This window comes from Coregonus lavaretus (assembly GCF_964263955.1).
Source record: "Coregonus lavaretus genome assembly, chromosome: 27".
Classification (NCBI taxonomy): Eukaryota; Metazoa; Chordata; class Actinopteri; order Salmoniformes; family Salmonidae; genus Coregonus; species Coregonus lavaretus.
The window spans coordinates 32,344,439-32,362,351 of record NC_140014.1 but is presented as its reverse complement, the minus strand read 5'-3'; the positions used below and the strand labels follow the sequence as shown (position 1 = coordinate 32,362,351).

Below are 17,913 nucleotides of genomic sequence, written 5' to 3'. Positions count from 1 at the left end.
TGGTAGACCAACAACAAAACAAATTGTGAACATCAAGTGCATTTATATGCTTTGAGGAGCATACCTCTATTACTAACGCTCGTAGAAAAGTCTCACTTTTGTATGTTAAATGCTGTGGGGTGGTGGGGTCAGCCAGAAGAAATCAACCAGCAGTTGTTCATTATGTCCTTGCATAAAATTTTTTTTTCTATAACCCTGATCAGTAACTTTAAAAACAATGTCTGTATAAGACATTGTACAGGTGGATTGTGGGCGATGCAACTCAACATTTCCAAACGGTCCAGTCTTTGTTCCTGGTTTTCCAACTGAAGGCTTTCTCTTCTGCTTCTGACCTCACACTATATGCCTATTAATTAACCTACTTCTTCTGACCTCACACTATAGGCCTATTAATTAACCTGCTTCTTCTGACCTCACACTATAGGCCTATTAATTAACCTGCTTCTTCTGACCTCACACTATAGGCCTACTTCCTCCTCTTCATCCCTATTGGCAAATAAGGCAATGCTTTATGTTAATGAAGGATAAATAATAACCTTCAAAAGCACTTTATCTAACTGTAGAGGCTGAGCACTGACTACAGAGCAGCCTAGTGTTTGATCAGAGTCAGTGCTACTGCTCTGCTGTGTGACTAGACTGCATTACGTGGGGCTCATCCTCCTATTGCTCTCCTTCCCTGCATTATTTTATTTATTTTAAATTTAACCTTTATTTTTTATGATTAAATACAAGGGGCGTGAAAAGGATTACATATTACCCATCTCTGTATGCCAAACGTCTTTTAAAACCACTCCCATTATCATTTACGTATTTGACTAAACTTGCAAACTGTCACTACCATTATACCCTTTTTGTTATTAGTTTGATATTTTGAAGTGCAACCCTCCCCCTCTCCCCCAACTTACCAGGTAACCTTTTCATACTTGTACAAGCATTTCCTCCTTCGCTATCTGTTAGATCTCTGGGCAGCCATGTTTCCAGTGTGTTTAAATACTTTTTGACTAATTGTCTCCATCAATCAGCTGAGTGCATGTTGATGTCACAATTTGCAAGCACTGAATGGGCTCCATTGCAATTGTATTATATTTACATTGACAAAAATATTATTCAGTTCCTTTTTCTCAAGTGGCTTTCAGCTTTGCATTTGCAAAATTCTACCTTGCTTTGTCATTTTCTGTAACTCATGATCTCTATCTCATTGCTTCACCTGGACCAGAGTAATAGAACATACAGTTTTGTCAAGACATCCAATATCTCAATTTGACTTGCGATTGGTTTAAATATTCAGCACAATGCTAACATACTGACTATCAGCTTCAGCATAGCTGCATAGAATGGCATACTGATGGTGAATAATGGATCTAGTCTGAAGCTGTATTCAGCCCACCTGTAGACAACCATGTTTGTGACAGCAACGTTATCTGGTCCAGTGTCGAGCGGAGCTGCTGTCTTGACTTGCTGTCTGCTCTCTGCTGGGTCTCACTACATTCATATCCTTTTCCAGGCTGGATTGATGTCACCTGGGATGCTGGTGGCTCAAACTCTTATCGTATGGGTGCTGAAGGAAAATTTGACCTCAAGCTTGCGCCAGGGTACGACCCTGAGTCTGCGCCGTCACCCAAACCTGTCTCATCCACTGTTTCAGGCACAGCGCAGTCCTGGAGCAGCCTGGTGAAAAATAACTGTCCGGACAAGGGCGGCTCCTCCTCGGCTGCAGGGGCCAGCTCCTCCAGCCGGAAGGGCAGTAGCAGCTCGGTGTGTAGTGTGGCCAGCAGCAGCGATATCAGTCTCAGCTCCACCAAGGTAGAGCGCCGGGCCGATAGCCTGCTGGAGCAGGGGGGGGTACTAGGGGTTGGTGGTGGCATCCCCGGGGCTGAGGGCCAAGAGCCCATTGTGGTGCTGTCCTCCGCCGAGGCCGGATCCGCCTCCAGCACCAGCACGTTAACCACCGAGGAGGGTGGCGAGCGGAAAGCGGGCGCGGACAGGCAAGCGGAGGCAGACGCCACGGCCATCTCCATGGGACTAGTCAGCGTCAGCTCGCCCGACGTCAGCTCCGTGTCCGAGTCCTCCAGTAAGGAGGCTGCTTCCCAGAGGCCTCTATGTTCCGTGGCCAGCGCCCGTCTGTCCGTCAGCTCTCTGCTGGCGGCCGGCGCGCCCATGAGCTCCAGCGCCAGCGTACCCAACCTGTCGTCACGGGAGGCCAGCCTCATGGAGTCGTTTGTGCGGCGGGCTCCTAACATGTCCCGCACCAATGCCACCAACAACATGAACCTGAGCCGCAGCAGCAGCGACAACAACACCAACACACTGGGACGAAACGTCATGAGCACTGCCAGTGAGTATTCAGCCTCTACTGTCTGCAGGCCAGGGACGCATGGGATACATGCAGCCCTCAGTCCTCAGCCTTCAGTCCTCCTCAGCCTTCAGTGCACATAAAGGGACCACTGCCCAGCCAGCTCACTGGACATTATTGGCATTACTTGTAGAAGGAGCCTTGTAGCTTTGGTTTGAGATTTGGTCACACTTTTACATAAACATAGAGTTTAGCTTCAGCTTGTACGGTAATACATTATCACATTTGTACATTAACCTGGAGTAGTAGTCAACATTAAACTTGTCCTGGCAATGTAAAATTATTTTTAAAAAGTACTGTGAATGAATACATCACAAAAGTATATATCTTTTGTATATTGCGTTCAATATTGATATGATTGCTAATCTGACTCTTGATCACCACACAAAGGGAAGAAACAGGACAGACACTCATCTAGCCAAGAAGAAGAAATACTGGCTTCATATATATGAATGGTGTTCTTGCTTTCTTGCTTCAGTTTTTTTGTGGTTTTCTTTGCTCTAATATTAGGCTATTTTGTTAAACCAAGGAGAATCAAATGCTTCACCAATAAATTGTATTTTTGCTTTGCTGACAGTGTATTTCTGACATTTTCTAATTACAGTTTTGCGTCATCCCTATGTAGAGTGAGCGGTGGGTCGGTAGAAATAATGATCAGTGCATACTTTTATAATGTTGACCTTTAAAAGTAAGATACACTTTTTTTTTTTTTACCTCAAAACATGACTTCCAGTGGTCGGAAGGTGCTGACTGAGGCTTGAATGTGACGAGCATGTGTAGTGGTAGAAGTGCAACCAGCATTCAGTTTGAATTGGAACCAGTCAAAATAATAACTGCTTATTTTTCTGTTTGGGAACTAATCGCATTTTGGGTTTTTGTTTGCAGCTTCTCCTCTCATGGGTGCGCAGAGCTTTCCTAACCTCACCACCACTGGTACCACCTCAACTGTTACAATGTCCACATCCATAGTAACCAGCAGCAATAATGTAGCCACGGCAACCACAGGTTTGTCGGTTGGCCAGCTGCTCAGTAACACTCTTACGACCAGCCTGACCTCTACGTCTAGTGAGAGTGACACTGGTCAGGATGCTGAGTTTTCCCTTTATGGTAGGCTTTACTAGACTTACTATTATTATTCCTGTATTATACAGCTCTCATATCCTCCTCCACTATTCTGCTTCTTCATCATTTAACACTTACGTGTTTCTACTGCCTAACTTCCATCTTGTCATTTCACACTTCTTGACTCATCAGTGTCCTCCTCGTACATTTGGCTAGTGCTTTCTGACTGACACTATATAAAGTGCATTATGATCAGAGTTGTTTCTAGTGAGATCTCACCTGCGTCCTACTCTCCCTGCAGACTTCCTGGACAGCTGTCGTGCTAACACGTTATTGGCTGAGTTAGATGATGAGGAGGATCTGCCTGAGCCAGATGATGATGATGATGATGAGAATGAGGATGACAATCAGGAAGACCAAGAGTATGAGGAAGTTTTGGTACGGTCCAGGGTAAACCTTGGTTTCCACATTCATTTTAATAGGGTAAAATCTGTTGCAGTTTCTATTCATATAAAGTGTACTTGTCGATTGCATGCTTGCACCCCCTTAAAAAAAGAATTGCCTGAAAACCTCCCTATTTCAGTTTGTAAGTTATTGTGGATTTCCAATGTGAAGTGTGTGACTAAATGTATGTGATGTTGTTTTTTCTTTTGTTTTTATGAATGTTTGTTTCTCCTGTAAACGTCGATCTGTGTTGTGTGTAATACCTTGCCTGCCACTCCCAGAGAACTGAGGGCTGTTGTTCATGTCCTGTTTTATCAGGAAGAGGAAGAGTATGAAACCAAAGGGGGTCGGCGTAGAACCTGGGACGATGACTTTGTCCTCAAACGCCAGTTCTCTGCTTTAGTCCCGGCGTTTGACCCCAGGCCAGGCCGGACCAACGTCCAGCAGACTACTGACCTGGAGATACCTCCCCCAGGTACACAAACACGACACGAGTATTCAGTTCAATATTTATGACTGTGGATGGACTTGGATTGTACATGATTACTAGACAAATGGCAAGTCTTTCACACATACTTAAATTGCACCCTAGGGCACAGTGGTGAGCTCTTTCCTCATGTTTTTCCTTGTCCTTGCAGGTACACCTCGATCTGAAGTCCAGGAGGAGGTTGAGTGTGCCCCCTCCCCTCACCTCGCCCTCATCCTCAAAGTGGCAGGGCTTGGAACCACCCGAGAAGTTGAACTACCTCTCTCCAACTACAAGGGTACTATATTTTACTATGTCCAGAAGCTTCTACAGCTCTCCTGCAACGGGAGCATCAAATCGGATAAACTACGCCGGATCTGGGAACCCACGTACACGTAAGTCTGCCTGGCAGGGTGCTAGTTGTTTAGGTGTTTTTAGTTTTTCCTAATGATTCTAACTTGACGCTATGATGAAACCTAAACTGAAAATAGCTGGAATTACTGGCAGATTTTTATTTTTTATTTCATTTAACCTTTATTTAACCAGGTTAGCCAGTTGAGAACAAGTTCTCATTTACAACTGCGACCTGGCCAAGATAAAGCAAAGCAGTGCGATAAAAACAACACAGAGTTACATATGGGGTAAAACAAAACATAAAGTAAAAAAATATAACAGAATATATATATATACAGTGTGTGCAAATGTAGCAAGTTATGGAGGTAAGGCAATAAATAGGCTATAGTGCAAAATATTTACAATTAGTATTAACACTGGAATGCTAGATGTGCAAGAGATTGTGCAAATAGAGATACTGGGGTGCAAAAGAGCAAAATAAATAACAATATAGGGATGAGGTAGTTGGGTGGGCTAATTTCAGAGGGGCTGTGTACAGGTGCAGTGATCGGTAAGGTGCTCTGACAACTGATGCTTAAAGTTAGTGAGGGAGATAAGAGTCTCCAGCTTCTCCTTTTGAGCTCCATTTTTACTTTGTTTTGCAGGATAATGTACAGAGAATTGAAGGATTCGGACAAAGAGAAGGAAAGCAGAAAGATGGTAAATGACCAGTTTCACCCCCCCCCCACCCACCCCCAGTCTTTCTCCTGCCCATTTTTAAAATCTTTGCTGTGAATTTTTTGTGGCTGTTTTCAATGTGTAGCAAAATGCTCCTCCAGTTAGACAGACCTAGTCTGGAAAACCCTACCCTAGGCAACAGTGACTCTTTAGGCATAGAGGAACTACGTCACTAGCTTATCTGCTTGAATACAATTAAAAATAGTAGCTAGCAAGATTGAGATCACTGAGGTTATTTTTTATGAGTGCATTTCGCAAGTGGCTAGTTTGCGTCAACTATCCTCAATAAAACCACTGCAAAGATTTTGCCTGCAAACTTTGGTTTCGAATCGCAACATTCTGGAATGTCTGCATCGTGATTTGTTGGGAGAGTTGTCTATCTGAAGAGGACCCACCATGGAACAAGGAAAACATTTATTTATTTTTTCATCGAAGTTGCCAAAAGAGTCTGTAATTGAAATCAGACCCTAGTCACTGTTGCCTAGGGTCGGGTTTTCGAGACTAAGACAGACCTACTTCACTAACCTTTAAAGCAGCAATGATACTGTGACTAAAAACCCTATTAGTAATAATGTATCTAGAGTAACTGCACGGGCCTCTTTAGTGGTTAAACCAATCTACTGTAATGCATGTCTATTTGCGTTGAGACTTTACAACCAGGAAAGACCAACATTTGGTTCTTCCTGTTGTAGGGTTGCTGGTCTGTAGAGCATGTGGCGCAATACCTTGGCACTGATGAATTACCAAAGAATGACTTGATAACCTACATGCAGAAGAATGCAGACTCCTCTTTCCTGCGCCACTGGAAATTAACCGGCACTAATAAAAGTATTAGGAAAAACAGAAATTGTTCTCAGCTCATAGCTGCATACAAGGTATAGACCGGCATCAAGATGTTGCTTATCTGTCTATATATCTATTTATTTTCCCTTCACTGTTTTGATATCGTTTTCCTTCTTGCTTGACTGTCACTTGTCTAGCCACTTGTTAAACAGTTTTTGCTGTTCTCTTAACTTTATCCAAATGGCTTGTTGGCTGTTCTGTAAATAATGTATTACCATGATTTACATTGTTGTGAATCTGTTCCCTTTCATTATTCTGTTGTTGGACGAACATAATGATTGTGAGAATGCAGTAACTGAATGTATGTGCAGCAAAATAGCCATGTCCAGTTTTATGCTACTGTCTTCGCTGTTAATCAGAGAGTTTGTAAAGTCAGGTAGCTGAAGGAAACATCAGGTTTAAACCACAGTCCATATGATTGCTTGCAGGACTTCTGTGAGCATGGGTGCAGGTCGGGGTGCCTGAGCCCTGGGTCTCTGGGTGCCATGCAGACGTGTGACATCCTGAATGTGGCCAGTGAGCAGGCCCAGGCCAAGGCTGGCTCCAGCCAGAGCACCTGCGGAGTGGAGGACGTGCTCCAGCTGCTCCGCATCCTATTCATCATCGGGGGAGACCCCCACGCCCACACACGCACCTTCCAGGAAGGTACGGATACATACCTAACACCACCTCAGACCACCCTCCCCCAGCACATATCACCTGAATACAAGATAATATGCTACCTTATTTTATTATCCTCTTGCAGTGAAAATGTTACTTGTTAGTGTTCTTAATAACATGTGTTGTTAAACCACTGTTTTTGACAATATGTAGAGGATCTCCAATTCAATGCATCGCCTGAGGAATTCACCAGCAAGAAAGTCACAACGAAGATTCTCCAGCAGATTGAGGAGCCGCTGGCCCTGGCCAGCGGGGCTCTCCCAGACTGGTGTGAGCAGCTTACCAGCAAGTGTCCTTTCCTCATCCCCTTCGAGACCCGGCAGCTCTACTTCACCTGCACTGCATTTGGAGCCTCCAGGTTAGTGCTGCTTGACATTTTAAAGAAAATGGGTGTCTGAGAATGGCGCCGGAGGAGATGGCTGCCGTTTTACGGCCCCTAACCAATTGTGCTATTACAGTTTAAGTCTGAGGTTTACGAACACCTTAGCCAAATACATTTAAACTCAGTTTTTCACAATTCCTGACATTTAATCCTAGTAAAAATTCCCTGTTTTAGGTCAGTTAGGATCACCACTTTATTTTAAGAATGTGAAATGCCAGAATAATTGTAGAGCGAATTATTTATTTAAGCTTTTATTTCATTCATCACATTCCCAGTGGGTCAGAAGTTTACATACTCAATTAGTATTTGGTAACATTGCCTTTAAATTGTTTAACTTGGGTCAAACGTTTCGGGTAGCCTTCCATGAATTTTGGCCCATTCCAACTGACAAGGCTGGTGTAACTGAGTCAGGTTTGTAGGCCACCTTGCTCTCACACGCTTTTTTAGTTCTGCCCACAAATGTTCTATAGGATTGAGGTCAGGGCTTTGTGATGGACACTCCAATACCTTGACTTTGTTTTCCTTAAGCCATTTTGCCACAACTTTGGAAGTATGCTTGGGGTCACTGTCCATTTGGAAGACCCATTTGCGACCAAGCTTTAACTTCCTGACTGATGTCTTGAGATGTTGCTTCAATATATCCACATAATTTTTCTTCCTCATGATGCCATCTATTTTGTGAAGTGCACCAGTCCCTCCTGCAGTAAAGCACCCCCACAGCATGATGTTGCCACCCCCGTGCTTCACGGTTGGGATGGTGTTCTTCGGCTTGCAAGCCTTCCCCTTTTTCCTCCAAACATAACGATGGTCATTATGGCCAAACAGTTCTATTTTTGTTTCATCAGACCAGAGGACATTTCTCCAAAAAGTACGATCTTTGTCCCCACGTGCAGCTACAAAACGTAGTCTGGCATTTTTATGGCGGTTTTGGAGCAGTGGCTTCTTCCTTTCTGAACGGCTTTTCAGGTTATGTCGATATAGGACTCGTTTTACTGTGGATATAGATACTTTTGTACCTGTTTCCTCCAGCATCTTCACAAGGTCCTTTGCTGTTGTTCTGGGATTGATTTGCACTTTTGGCACCAAAGTACGTTCATCTCTAGGAGACAGAACACATCTCCTTCCTGAGCGGTATGACGGCTGCGTGGTCCCATGGTGTTTATACTTGCGTACTATTGTTTGTACAGATGAACGTGGTACCTTCAGGCATTTGGAAATTGCTCAAAAGGATGAACCAGACTTGTGGAGGTCTACAATTTTTTTTCTGAGGTCTTGGCTGATTTCTTTTGATTTTCCCATGATGTCAACCAAAGAGGCACTGAGTTTGAAGGTAGGCCTTGAAATACATCCACAGGTACACCTCCAATTGACTCAAATCATGTCAATTAGCCTATCAGAAGCTTCTAAAGCCATGACATCATTTTTTGGAATTTTCCAAGCTGTTTAAAGGCACAGTCAACTTAGTGTATGTAAACTTCTGACCCACTGGAATTGTGATACAGTGAATTATAAGTGAAATAATCTGTCTGTAAACAATTGTTGGAAAAATTACTTGTGTCGTGCCAAAACTGTAGTTTGTTAACAAGAAATTTGTGGAGTGGTTGAAAAATGAGTTTTAATGACTCCAACCTAAGTGTATGTAAATTTCAGACTTCAACTGTATGTGTGTTTTTTCACATTATTTGTAATTTATTCTGTACATAATGTTTCTGCCACAGTCTCTTATGACCAAAAAGAGCTTCTGGATATCAGGACAGCGATTACTTGCCTCGTATTGGACAAAGATTTTTTCTTCAACGAGTCGGACGCAAGGATATTCTACAGACATCCGACAAGGCCCAAATCCCTGTCATTCGCATGAGAAAGAGACGGAAATATCGTGGACGTAGGTCGGGGTGCCTTGTAAGGATCTGAGGGCGATCGAGTAATCTGCCTCTTCCATCAGTCCTATTAGCCAATGTGCAATCATTGGAAAATGAAATGGATAACCTAAGATCAAGGATATCCTACCAATGGGACATTAACTGTAATATCTTATGTTTCACCGAGTCGTGGCTGAACGATGACATGGATAATATACAGCTGGCGGGATATACGCTGCATCAGCAGGATAGAACGACTGTAAACAACAGCTGGTGCACGAAATCTAATATTAAGGAAGTCTCAAGGTTTTGCTCGCCTGAGGTTGAGTATCTCATGATAAGCTGTAGACCAAACTATTTTTCGTAGCTGTCTATTTACCAACACATGCTGGCACTAAGATTGCATTCAATGAGCTGTATAAGGCCATAAGCAAACAAGAAAACGCTCATCCAGAGGCAGCGCTCCTAGTGGATGAGAACTTTAATGCAGGGAAACTTACATCCGTTCTACCTCATTTCTACCAGCATGTTAAATGTGCAACCAGAGGAAAAAAAACTCTAGACCACATTTACTCCACACACAGAGACGTGTACAAAGCTCTCCCTCGCCCTCCATTTGGCAAATCTGACCATAATTATATCCTCCTGATTCCTGCTTATAAGCAAAAACTAAAGCATGAAGCACCAGTGACTCGGTTAATAAGGAAGTGGTCAGATGACGTAGATGCTAAGCTACAGGACTGTTTTGCTAGCACAGACTGGAATATGTTCCGGGATTCTTCCGATGGCATTGAGGAGTACACCACATCAGTCACTGGCTTCATCAATAAGCGCATCGATGACGTCGTCCCCACAGTGACCGTACTTACATACCCCAACCAGAAGCCATGGATTACAGGCAACATCCGCACTGAGCTAAAGGGTACAGCTGCCGCTTTCAAGGAGCGAGACTCTAACCTGGATGCTTATAAGAAATCCAGCTATGCCCTTTGACGAACCATCAAACAGGCAAAGAGTCAATACAGGACTAAGATTGAATCGTACATCACTGGCTCCGACGCTCGTCGGATGTGGCAGGGCTTGCAAACTTATAGATTACAAAGGGAAGCACAGCCGCGAGCTGCAGTGACACAAGCCTACCAGATGAGCTAAATCCCTTCTATGCTCGCTTCGAGGCAAGCAACACTGAAGCATGCATGAGAGCATCAGCTGTTCCGGATGACGATGTGATTACGCTCTCCGAAGCCGATATGAGTAAGACTTTTAAGCAGGTCAACATTCACAAGGCCGCAGGGCCAGACTGATTACCAGGACGTGTACTCTGAGCATGCGCTGACCAACTGGCAAGTGGCTTCACTGACATTTTCAACATGTCCCTGACTGAGTCTGTAATACCAACATGTTTCAAGCAGACCATCATAAGTCCCTGTGCCCAAGAACACCAAGATAACCTTCCTAAATGACCTCCGACCCGTAGCACTCACATCTGTAGCCATGAAGTGCTTTGAAAGGCTGGTCATGGCTCACATCAACACCATTATCCCAGAAACCCTAGACGCACTCCAATTTGCATACCGCCCCAACAGCTCCACAGATGATGCGATCTCTATTGCAATCCACACTTCCCTTTCCCACCTGGACAAGAGGAACACCTACGTGAGAATGCTATTCTCATTGACTACAGCTCAGCGTTCAACACCATAGTTCCCTCAAAGCTCATCACTAAGCTAAGGACTCTGGGACTAAACACCTCCCTCTGCAACTGGATCCTAGACTTCCTGACGGGCCACCCCCAGGTGGTAAGGGTAGGTAACAACACATCTGCCACGCTGATCCTCAACACGGGGGCCCCTCAGGGGTGCGTGCTCAGTACCCTCCTGTACTCCCTGTTCACCCATGACTGCATGGCCAGGCACGACTCCAACACAATCATTAAGTTTGCCGACGACACAACAGTGGTAGGCCTGATCACCGAAAACGATGAGACAGCCTATAGGGAGGAGGTTTGAGACCTGGCCGTGTGGTGCCAGGATAACAACCTCTCCCTCAACGTGATCAAGACAAAGGAGATGATTGTTGACTACAGGAAAAAAAGAGGACTGAGCACGCCCCCATTCTCATCGATGGGGCTGTAGTGGAACAGGTTGAGAGCTTCAAGTTCCCTGGTGTCCACATCACCAACAAACTATCATGGTCCAAACACACGAAGACAGTCGTGAAGAGGGAACGACAAAGCCTATTCCCCCTCAGGAGACTGAAAAGCTTTGGCCTGGGTCCTCAGATCCTCAAAGTTCTACAGCTGCACCATCAAGAGCATCCTGACATCACCGCCTGGTATGGTAACTGCTCGGTCTCCGACCGCAAGGCACTACAGAGGGTAGTGTGTATGGCCCAGTACATCACTGGGGCAAAGCTTCCTGCCATCCAGGACCTCTATACCAGGCGGTGTCAGCGGAAGGCCCTAAAAATGGACAAAGACTCCAGCCACCCTAGTCAGACTGTTCTTTCTGCTACCGCAGCGGTACCGGAGCGCCAAGTCTAAGTCCAAAAGGCTTGAACAGCTTCTACCACCAAGCTATAAGACTCCTGAACAGCTAATCATGGCTACCCGGACTATTTGCATTGTCCCCCCCACCCCAAGCCCTCTTTTACACTGCTGCTACACTATTATCTATGCATAGTCACTTTAACTCTACCCACATGTACATATTACCTCATTTACCTCGACTAGCCGGTGCCCCCGCACATTGACTCTGTACCGGTACCCCCCTGTATATAGCCTCCATACCGTTACTTTATTTTACTGCTGCTCTTTTAATTATGTTATTTTGATTTTTTACTTATCTATTATTTTTTTAAAGACTTATTTTTCTTAACTGCATTGTTGGTTAAGGGCTTGTAAGTAAGCATTTCACTGTAAGGTCTACACCTGTTGTATTTGGCGCATGTGGCAAATACAATTTTATTTTTATTTGTCTTGCTCTGTACTTTCCTGAAACTGGTGCAACTTCTTCTCACATCCACACACATTTTATGTCTTTGCTTATATATCATTGAGTAGCAAACTATTACAGCTCTCGCATATTACAGGGCCAATTATTGCTGTTCATTTCATTGACTTTGTACTGTACTGTCTGTGTACCTCAGGGCGGTAGTGTGGCTGCAGAACCGGCGGGAGGCAACCATGGAGCGCTCGCGGCCCTCCACCACGGTGCGGAGAGACGACCCTGGGGAGTTCAGGGTGGGCCGGCTCAAACACGAGAGAGTCAAGGTCCCCCGCGGAGACCAGATGATGGAGTGGGCCGAGAGCGTCATGCAGATCCACGCCGACAGGAAATCTGTTTTGGAGGTAAAACACCACACCTGATAAAACCAGATTAATTGTACTCCTGGACTAAAAAGCATGCTCAATGGAGAGTGTGTGAAGGGATTATTGATTGTCATTGGTACCATGAATAAGTGCTCCATGTAATGCTAAATGGTGTGATAAGTACTCATTCATCCAATTCATACATCTTGTAATCTTACAGTACATGTGTTTTTTTCCAGCTTGATAATGTCTTCCCATAATTAATTATTTGATTGGCATGGCCACAAGAGGTCATAGTGACTGGTTATGAGATGTCTATGAGAGGTCATAGTGACTGGTTATGAGATGTCTATGAGAGGTCATAGTGACTGGTTATGAGATGTCTATGAGAGGTCATAGTGACTGGTTATGAGATGTCTATGAGAGTTCATAGTGACTGGTTATGAGATGTCTATGAGAGGTCATAGTGACTGGTTATGAGATGGCTATGAGAGGTCGTAGTGACTGACCAGTGTGTCTCTCTCCCCAGGTTGAGTTCCAGGGGGAGGAGGGTACAGGCCTGGGTCCCACACTGGAGTTCTACGCTCTGGTGGCAGCTGAGTTCCAGAGGACCTCCCTGGGTATCTGGCTCTGTGATGATGACTTCCCAGACGATGAGTCTCGCCAGGCAAGTGCTGCTTCACTGTCACATCATTAAAACGTAGATCTAAACAGTAATATTTGGACTCATACAATTCACATTTGCACAATTGACAATATCCATGAAGTGGCATGTTCAAATTTTCTTAAAGAACAAGATTATTTAAATTTTGTGATTTTATAAACCATGTCAGTGTCACTTTTAATTATTTTTTGGGGGGTTAAGGCCATGTCAATGAAAATACCCTGCTTTTTATTGACTGTGTGTTGTGTACTATCAGGTGGATCTGGGTGGGGGTCTGAAACCTCCAGGCTACTATGTCCAGCGCTCCTGCGGCCTGTTCCCCGCACCATTCCCCCAGGACAGTGATGAGCTGGAGCGCCTCAGCAAACTCTTCCTCTTCTTGGGGGTCTTCCTGGCCAAGTGCATTCAGGACAACCGCCTGGTGGACCTTCCCATCTCACGACCCTTCTTCAAGTTGCTCTGTATGGGTGACATCAAGAGCAACATGTCCAAGCTGCTGTACGCATCCCGCGGGGGCCCTCTCCTCCTCGATCCCACTGAGCAGCACCGCCACTTCTCAGAGATCCAGTCAGAGGCGTCCACCGAGGAGAGCCAGGACACATATTCCGTCGGCAGCTTTGACGAGGACTCCAAGTCCGAGTTCATCCTGGACCCCCCTAAACCCAAGCCCCCGGCCTGGTACCACGGCATCCTGACCTGGGAGGACTTTGAGCGGGTCAACCCCCACCGGGCCAAGTTCCTGAAGGAGATGAAGGAGCTGGCGGTGAAGAGGAGGCTGATCCTGGGGAACAACAGTCAGTCTGAGGATGAGAAGAACACTAGGCTGCAGGACCTCATGCTGAAGAACCCCATGGGCTCCGGACCCCCGCTTAGTGTAGAGGACCTGGGGTGAGCACAGCTACTACCACCACTCTTACTGAGAGCTTCTTAAATTAGTCAGGCATTCAGTGGATACTATCCTGAACTGGAATGACATTTGTGCTAATTACATTGTTTTGTAGGCTATGTATAACCACTTTTGAATTTCTTCACTTTCCTTTTGTCAGTTTCCCATGATGCTGATATAGTATTTGATCTTGACAGCTGTAAAGTTATGTAGTCATTCAACATGGCTAATTTTGAGTCCCTTTTCCCTCAGATTGAATTTCCAGTTCTGCCCCTCATCCAAAGTGCATGGGTTCTCAGCAGTGGACCTGAAGCCCAATGCAGATGACGAGGTAGGTAGAGCACCACTATTGGCTCTGACCTGTTTTATTAATTAGATGAGTGGTGTCTGAGTATGTCCTGTTTCCCTCGCTGTTCATCCATCCAGATGGTGACCATGGATAATGCTGAGGAGTACGTGGAGCTCATGTTTGACTTCTGCATGCACACTGGCATCCAGAAACAAATGGAGGCGTTCAGAGGTATGCCTGTTAAAATGACTGGCAGATTGGATATCTTCAGCGTTAGTCATCACAAACAAGTTTATTTTTCTACTCTACATTTTGGATGTAATGAAATGAATGGTTCCTTTCTCAGAGGGCTTTAACCGAGTGTTCCCCATGGAGAAGCTGAGCTCCTTCAGTCACAAGGAGGTGCAGATGATTCTGTGTGGAAACCAGTCTCCATCCTGGACATCTGAAGACGTCATGAACTACACAGAGCCCAAGCTGGGCTACACTAGGGACAGGTATGATGACCCTCCATCTACTGCAGCTTGTAGAATAGATAACTTCCTCTGGCCAGCTTGGAAATAGGTTCTTTGTCGTTAGATCTCCTTGTATTTACTGTGTTAGTCATGATTTAAAAGGGGCTCAAATGACAAGAACTGAAATGGGAAGGTCGCTGACATGACCAGAACATAACTTATCTTTGTTTCTGGAGGAACATAAGGCCTGTACTCAAGTACCAGTACATCAACTGGCACTATCTAACAGCTGGTTGTTTTCATATCTCACTGAAGAGTCCTTTTTAACGGTTTTATCGGTTCTCTTGTCCTCCCCACAGTCCTGGGTTCCTGCGTTTTGTGCGGGTTCTGTGTGGCATGTCGTCTGACGAGAGGAAAGCCTTCCTCCAGTTCACCACTGGATGCTCCACTCTGCCCCCTGGTGGTCTGGCAAACCTGCACCCACGCCTCACCATCGTTCGAAAGGTAAGGAAGGACTCTCCATGATGCAAATCACTGCTGAGTTTAGGAAGCTATGTCAACCTCGCAGTACAGTAAGCCATCCTAATGAGATTGATATTGACATGTTTCAGAAATTCTACCAGTAGGAATTTGGGGAATGTTTGAAATTAAATGTATTCTGTTTAGCTTTAAAACATAGTATTATATTATCATCCAAGAATGACACTACCTCCATCACTAATATCTGCCACTCCATACCTCTGGGATTATAGAGCAGGGTTCAAACTACACTGAACAAAAATATAAACGCAACATGTGAAGTGTTGGTCCCATGTTTCATGAGCTGAAATAAAAATTTGCACACATTTCTTTACATCCCTGTTAGCGAGCATTTCTACTTTGCCAAGATAATCCATCCTCCTGACAGGTGTGGCATATCAAGAAGCTGATTAAACAGCATGATCATTACACAGGTGTACCTTGTGCTGGGGACAATAAAAGGCCACTCTAAAATGTGCAGTTTTGTCACACAACACAATGCCACAGATGTCTCAAGTTTTGATGGAGTGTCAATTGGCATGCTGACTGCAGGAATGTCCACCAGAGCTGTTGCCAGATAGTTTTATGTTCATTTCTCCATCCTAAGCCGCGTCCAATGTCATTTTAGAGAATTTGGCAGTACGTCCAACCTAACTCACAACCACAGACCATGTGTATGGCGGCATGTAAGTGAGTGGTTTGCTGATGTCAACGTTGTGAACAGTTTCCCATGGTGGGGTTATGGTATGGGCAGGCATAAGCTACGGACAACGAACACAATTGCATTTTATCGATGGCAATTTGAATGCATAGAGATACCGTGACGAGATCCTGAGGCCCATTGTCGTGCCATTCATCCGCTGCCATCACCTCATGTTTCAGCATGATAATGTACGGCCCCATGTCACAAGGATCTGTACACGATTCCTGGAAACTGAAAATGTCCCAGTTCTTCCATGGCATGCATACTCACCAGACATGTGACCCATTGAGCATGTTTGGGATGCTCTGGATCGATGTGTACGACAGCGTGTTCCAGTTCCCGCCAATATCCAGCAACTTCACACAGTCATTGAAGCGGAGTGGGACAACATTCCACAGGCCACAATCATCAGCCTGATCAACTCTATGCAAAGGAGATGTGTCGCACTGTATGAGGCAAATGGTGGTCACACCAGATACTGTTTTTTTTTTTTTTTAAGGTATCTGTGACCAACCGATGCATGTCTGTATTCCCAGTCGTGAAATCCATAGTTTAGGGCCTAATGAACTTATTTCAATTGACTGATTTCCTCATATGAACTGGAACTGAAATCTTTGAAATTGTTGCATGTTGCGTTTATATTTTTGTTCAGTATATAGTTACCGCAAGGTGACTGCAATGCAATTAAACTAATTGTTCCTTTCGTAGGTGGACGCGACAGACTCCAGCTATCCCTCTGTTAACACTTGTGTACACTATCTGAAGCTGCCAGAGTATTCCTCTGAAGACATCATGAGAGAGCGCCTCCTAGCAGCCACCATGGAGAAGGGCTTCCACCTCAACTGAGCATGCCCTGTCTTCCCCATTATGACTGACCAACCCCCCCTGCTGGTGAAGCCTATTGTGTTTTGTTGCAGAAAAATAAACAAGCTGTGCTCTCTGAGATCTCTCTCCCCCCTCCTCCAACCCCACCAACCAACCACCCTCCCTTAAATCTCCCCTGTTCCGTCCTTTCCCCCTGAGAACTTTAGGAAAACAGTCCCATGTTGGCTCAACTAGCTACTGATACAGAAAAGGTCAGGGGCACCCCCACCTTCCTCCGCTCCACTCACTACAGCTCCCTCCCTCCCCAGGGCACACTGCTGCTTGAAGGGCTTAAGCGACTGGAAGCCAGGGCAGACAGTTACCTCATGGTCTACAGTGTTTACTCTCTCTCTCTCATACTCTGGCTGTGAGCATCTGTACGTTCTCTGTAGATTTTAGGGTTTTCCGATTGACACGATCTTCTCTCCACCACCCGGCTGTCAACCCCCTTCCTTTCCCTGCGTGAGGGGAGAACGGCATCTGCTTCTGTAGAGCTAACTGTAGTGTGTTTGGGCATTTCCTTACCAGGTTAAATTTTACTAGTGCCTGCATTGTTTGAATATTAGGATTTCATTTTTCCTTCCTTTTACTTAATCTTACGGCATACAATCATGATGCACATGCTTATTATTTTGTATTTTCATTTTTCTTTCGTCATGTATGTTTTGATTGTTCATTATCCTGCTATAAGGATCAAAGTCCCTGAGTGCATTTCTTGTGTAATTTTACAATAAAGCTATAGAGACAAAAACACTGGTTCTGTGTGCAAGGCACATTTAAAAAGAAAAAAGCAAGCTATGCTTTCCCTTGTATTTTCTTTGTATATTATAAACATTTATTTAACTCAAGTTGCAGTTTGAAGTAAACAGATATTTTCAAATGTGTATGCTCCAAAAAATTAAAATGTTTGCAAAGTATGAAACGTGTTGTTTATTTACTTAATAAAAGACCTGAATAACATATTCCATGCACATTCAAGAACCAAACACAAGACAGGGTTTATGTGTAATACCTTACAGTTCACAATCTATTACTATAGCTGTCTAAAACCTCCCTATTCTATCTTAATAACAATGGATT

The 17,913-nt window shown here is 44.7% G+C and overlaps 1 protein-coding gene across 10 annotated transcripts in view; it reads left to right on the top strand.

Moving 5' to 3' along the window:
• Positions 1 to 17,749, top strand: part of LOC311102890 (E3 ubiquitin-protein ligase HECTD1-like) — a 40,857-nt gene extending 23,108 nt beyond the window's left edge. For 3 of the 10 annotated variants that reach the window (XM_084144353.1, XM_084144350.1, XM_084144352.1), the window contains 17 exons: positions 1,505 to 2,335; positions 3,239 to 3,460; positions 3,717 to 3,898; positions 4,178 to 4,334; positions 4,498 to 4,720; positions 5,324 to 5,378; positions 6,089 to 6,271; positions 6,668 to 6,884; positions 7,053 to 7,257; positions 12,291 to 12,492; positions 12,983 to 13,120; positions 13,374 to 14,005; positions 14,256 to 14,334; positions 14,430 to 14,523; positions 14,639 to 14,789; positions 15,107 to 15,251; positions 16,678 to 17,749. In XM_084144353.1, coding sequence (XP_084000479.1) covers positions 1,505 to 2,335; positions 3,239 to 3,460; positions 3,717 to 3,898; positions 4,178 to 4,334; positions 4,498 to 4,720; positions 5,324 to 5,378; positions 6,089 to 6,271; positions 6,668 to 6,884; positions 7,053 to 7,257; positions 12,291 to 12,492; positions 12,983 to 13,120; positions 13,374 to 14,005; positions 14,256 to 14,334; positions 14,430 to 14,523; positions 14,639 to 14,789; positions 15,107 to 15,251; positions 16,678 to 16,815 — 3,854 coding nt within the window. In that variant the 3' untranslated portion in view covers positions 16,816 to 17,749. The remainder of the gene's footprint in view (positions 1 to 1,504; positions 2,336 to 3,238; positions 3,461 to 3,716; positions 3,899 to 4,177; positions 4,335 to 4,497; positions 4,721 to 5,323; positions 5,379 to 6,088; positions 6,272 to 6,667; positions 6,885 to 7,052; positions 7,258 to 12,290; positions 12,493 to 12,982; positions 13,121 to 13,373; positions 14,006 to 14,255; positions 14,335 to 14,429; positions 14,524 to 14,638; positions 14,790 to 15,106; positions 15,252 to 16,677) is intronic. The other 7 variants (XM_084144357.1, XM_084144356.1, XM_084144355.1 and 4 more) reach the window with 4 other exon arrangements.
• The last annotated feature ends 164 nt before the right edge of the window (positions 17,750 to 17,913 follow it).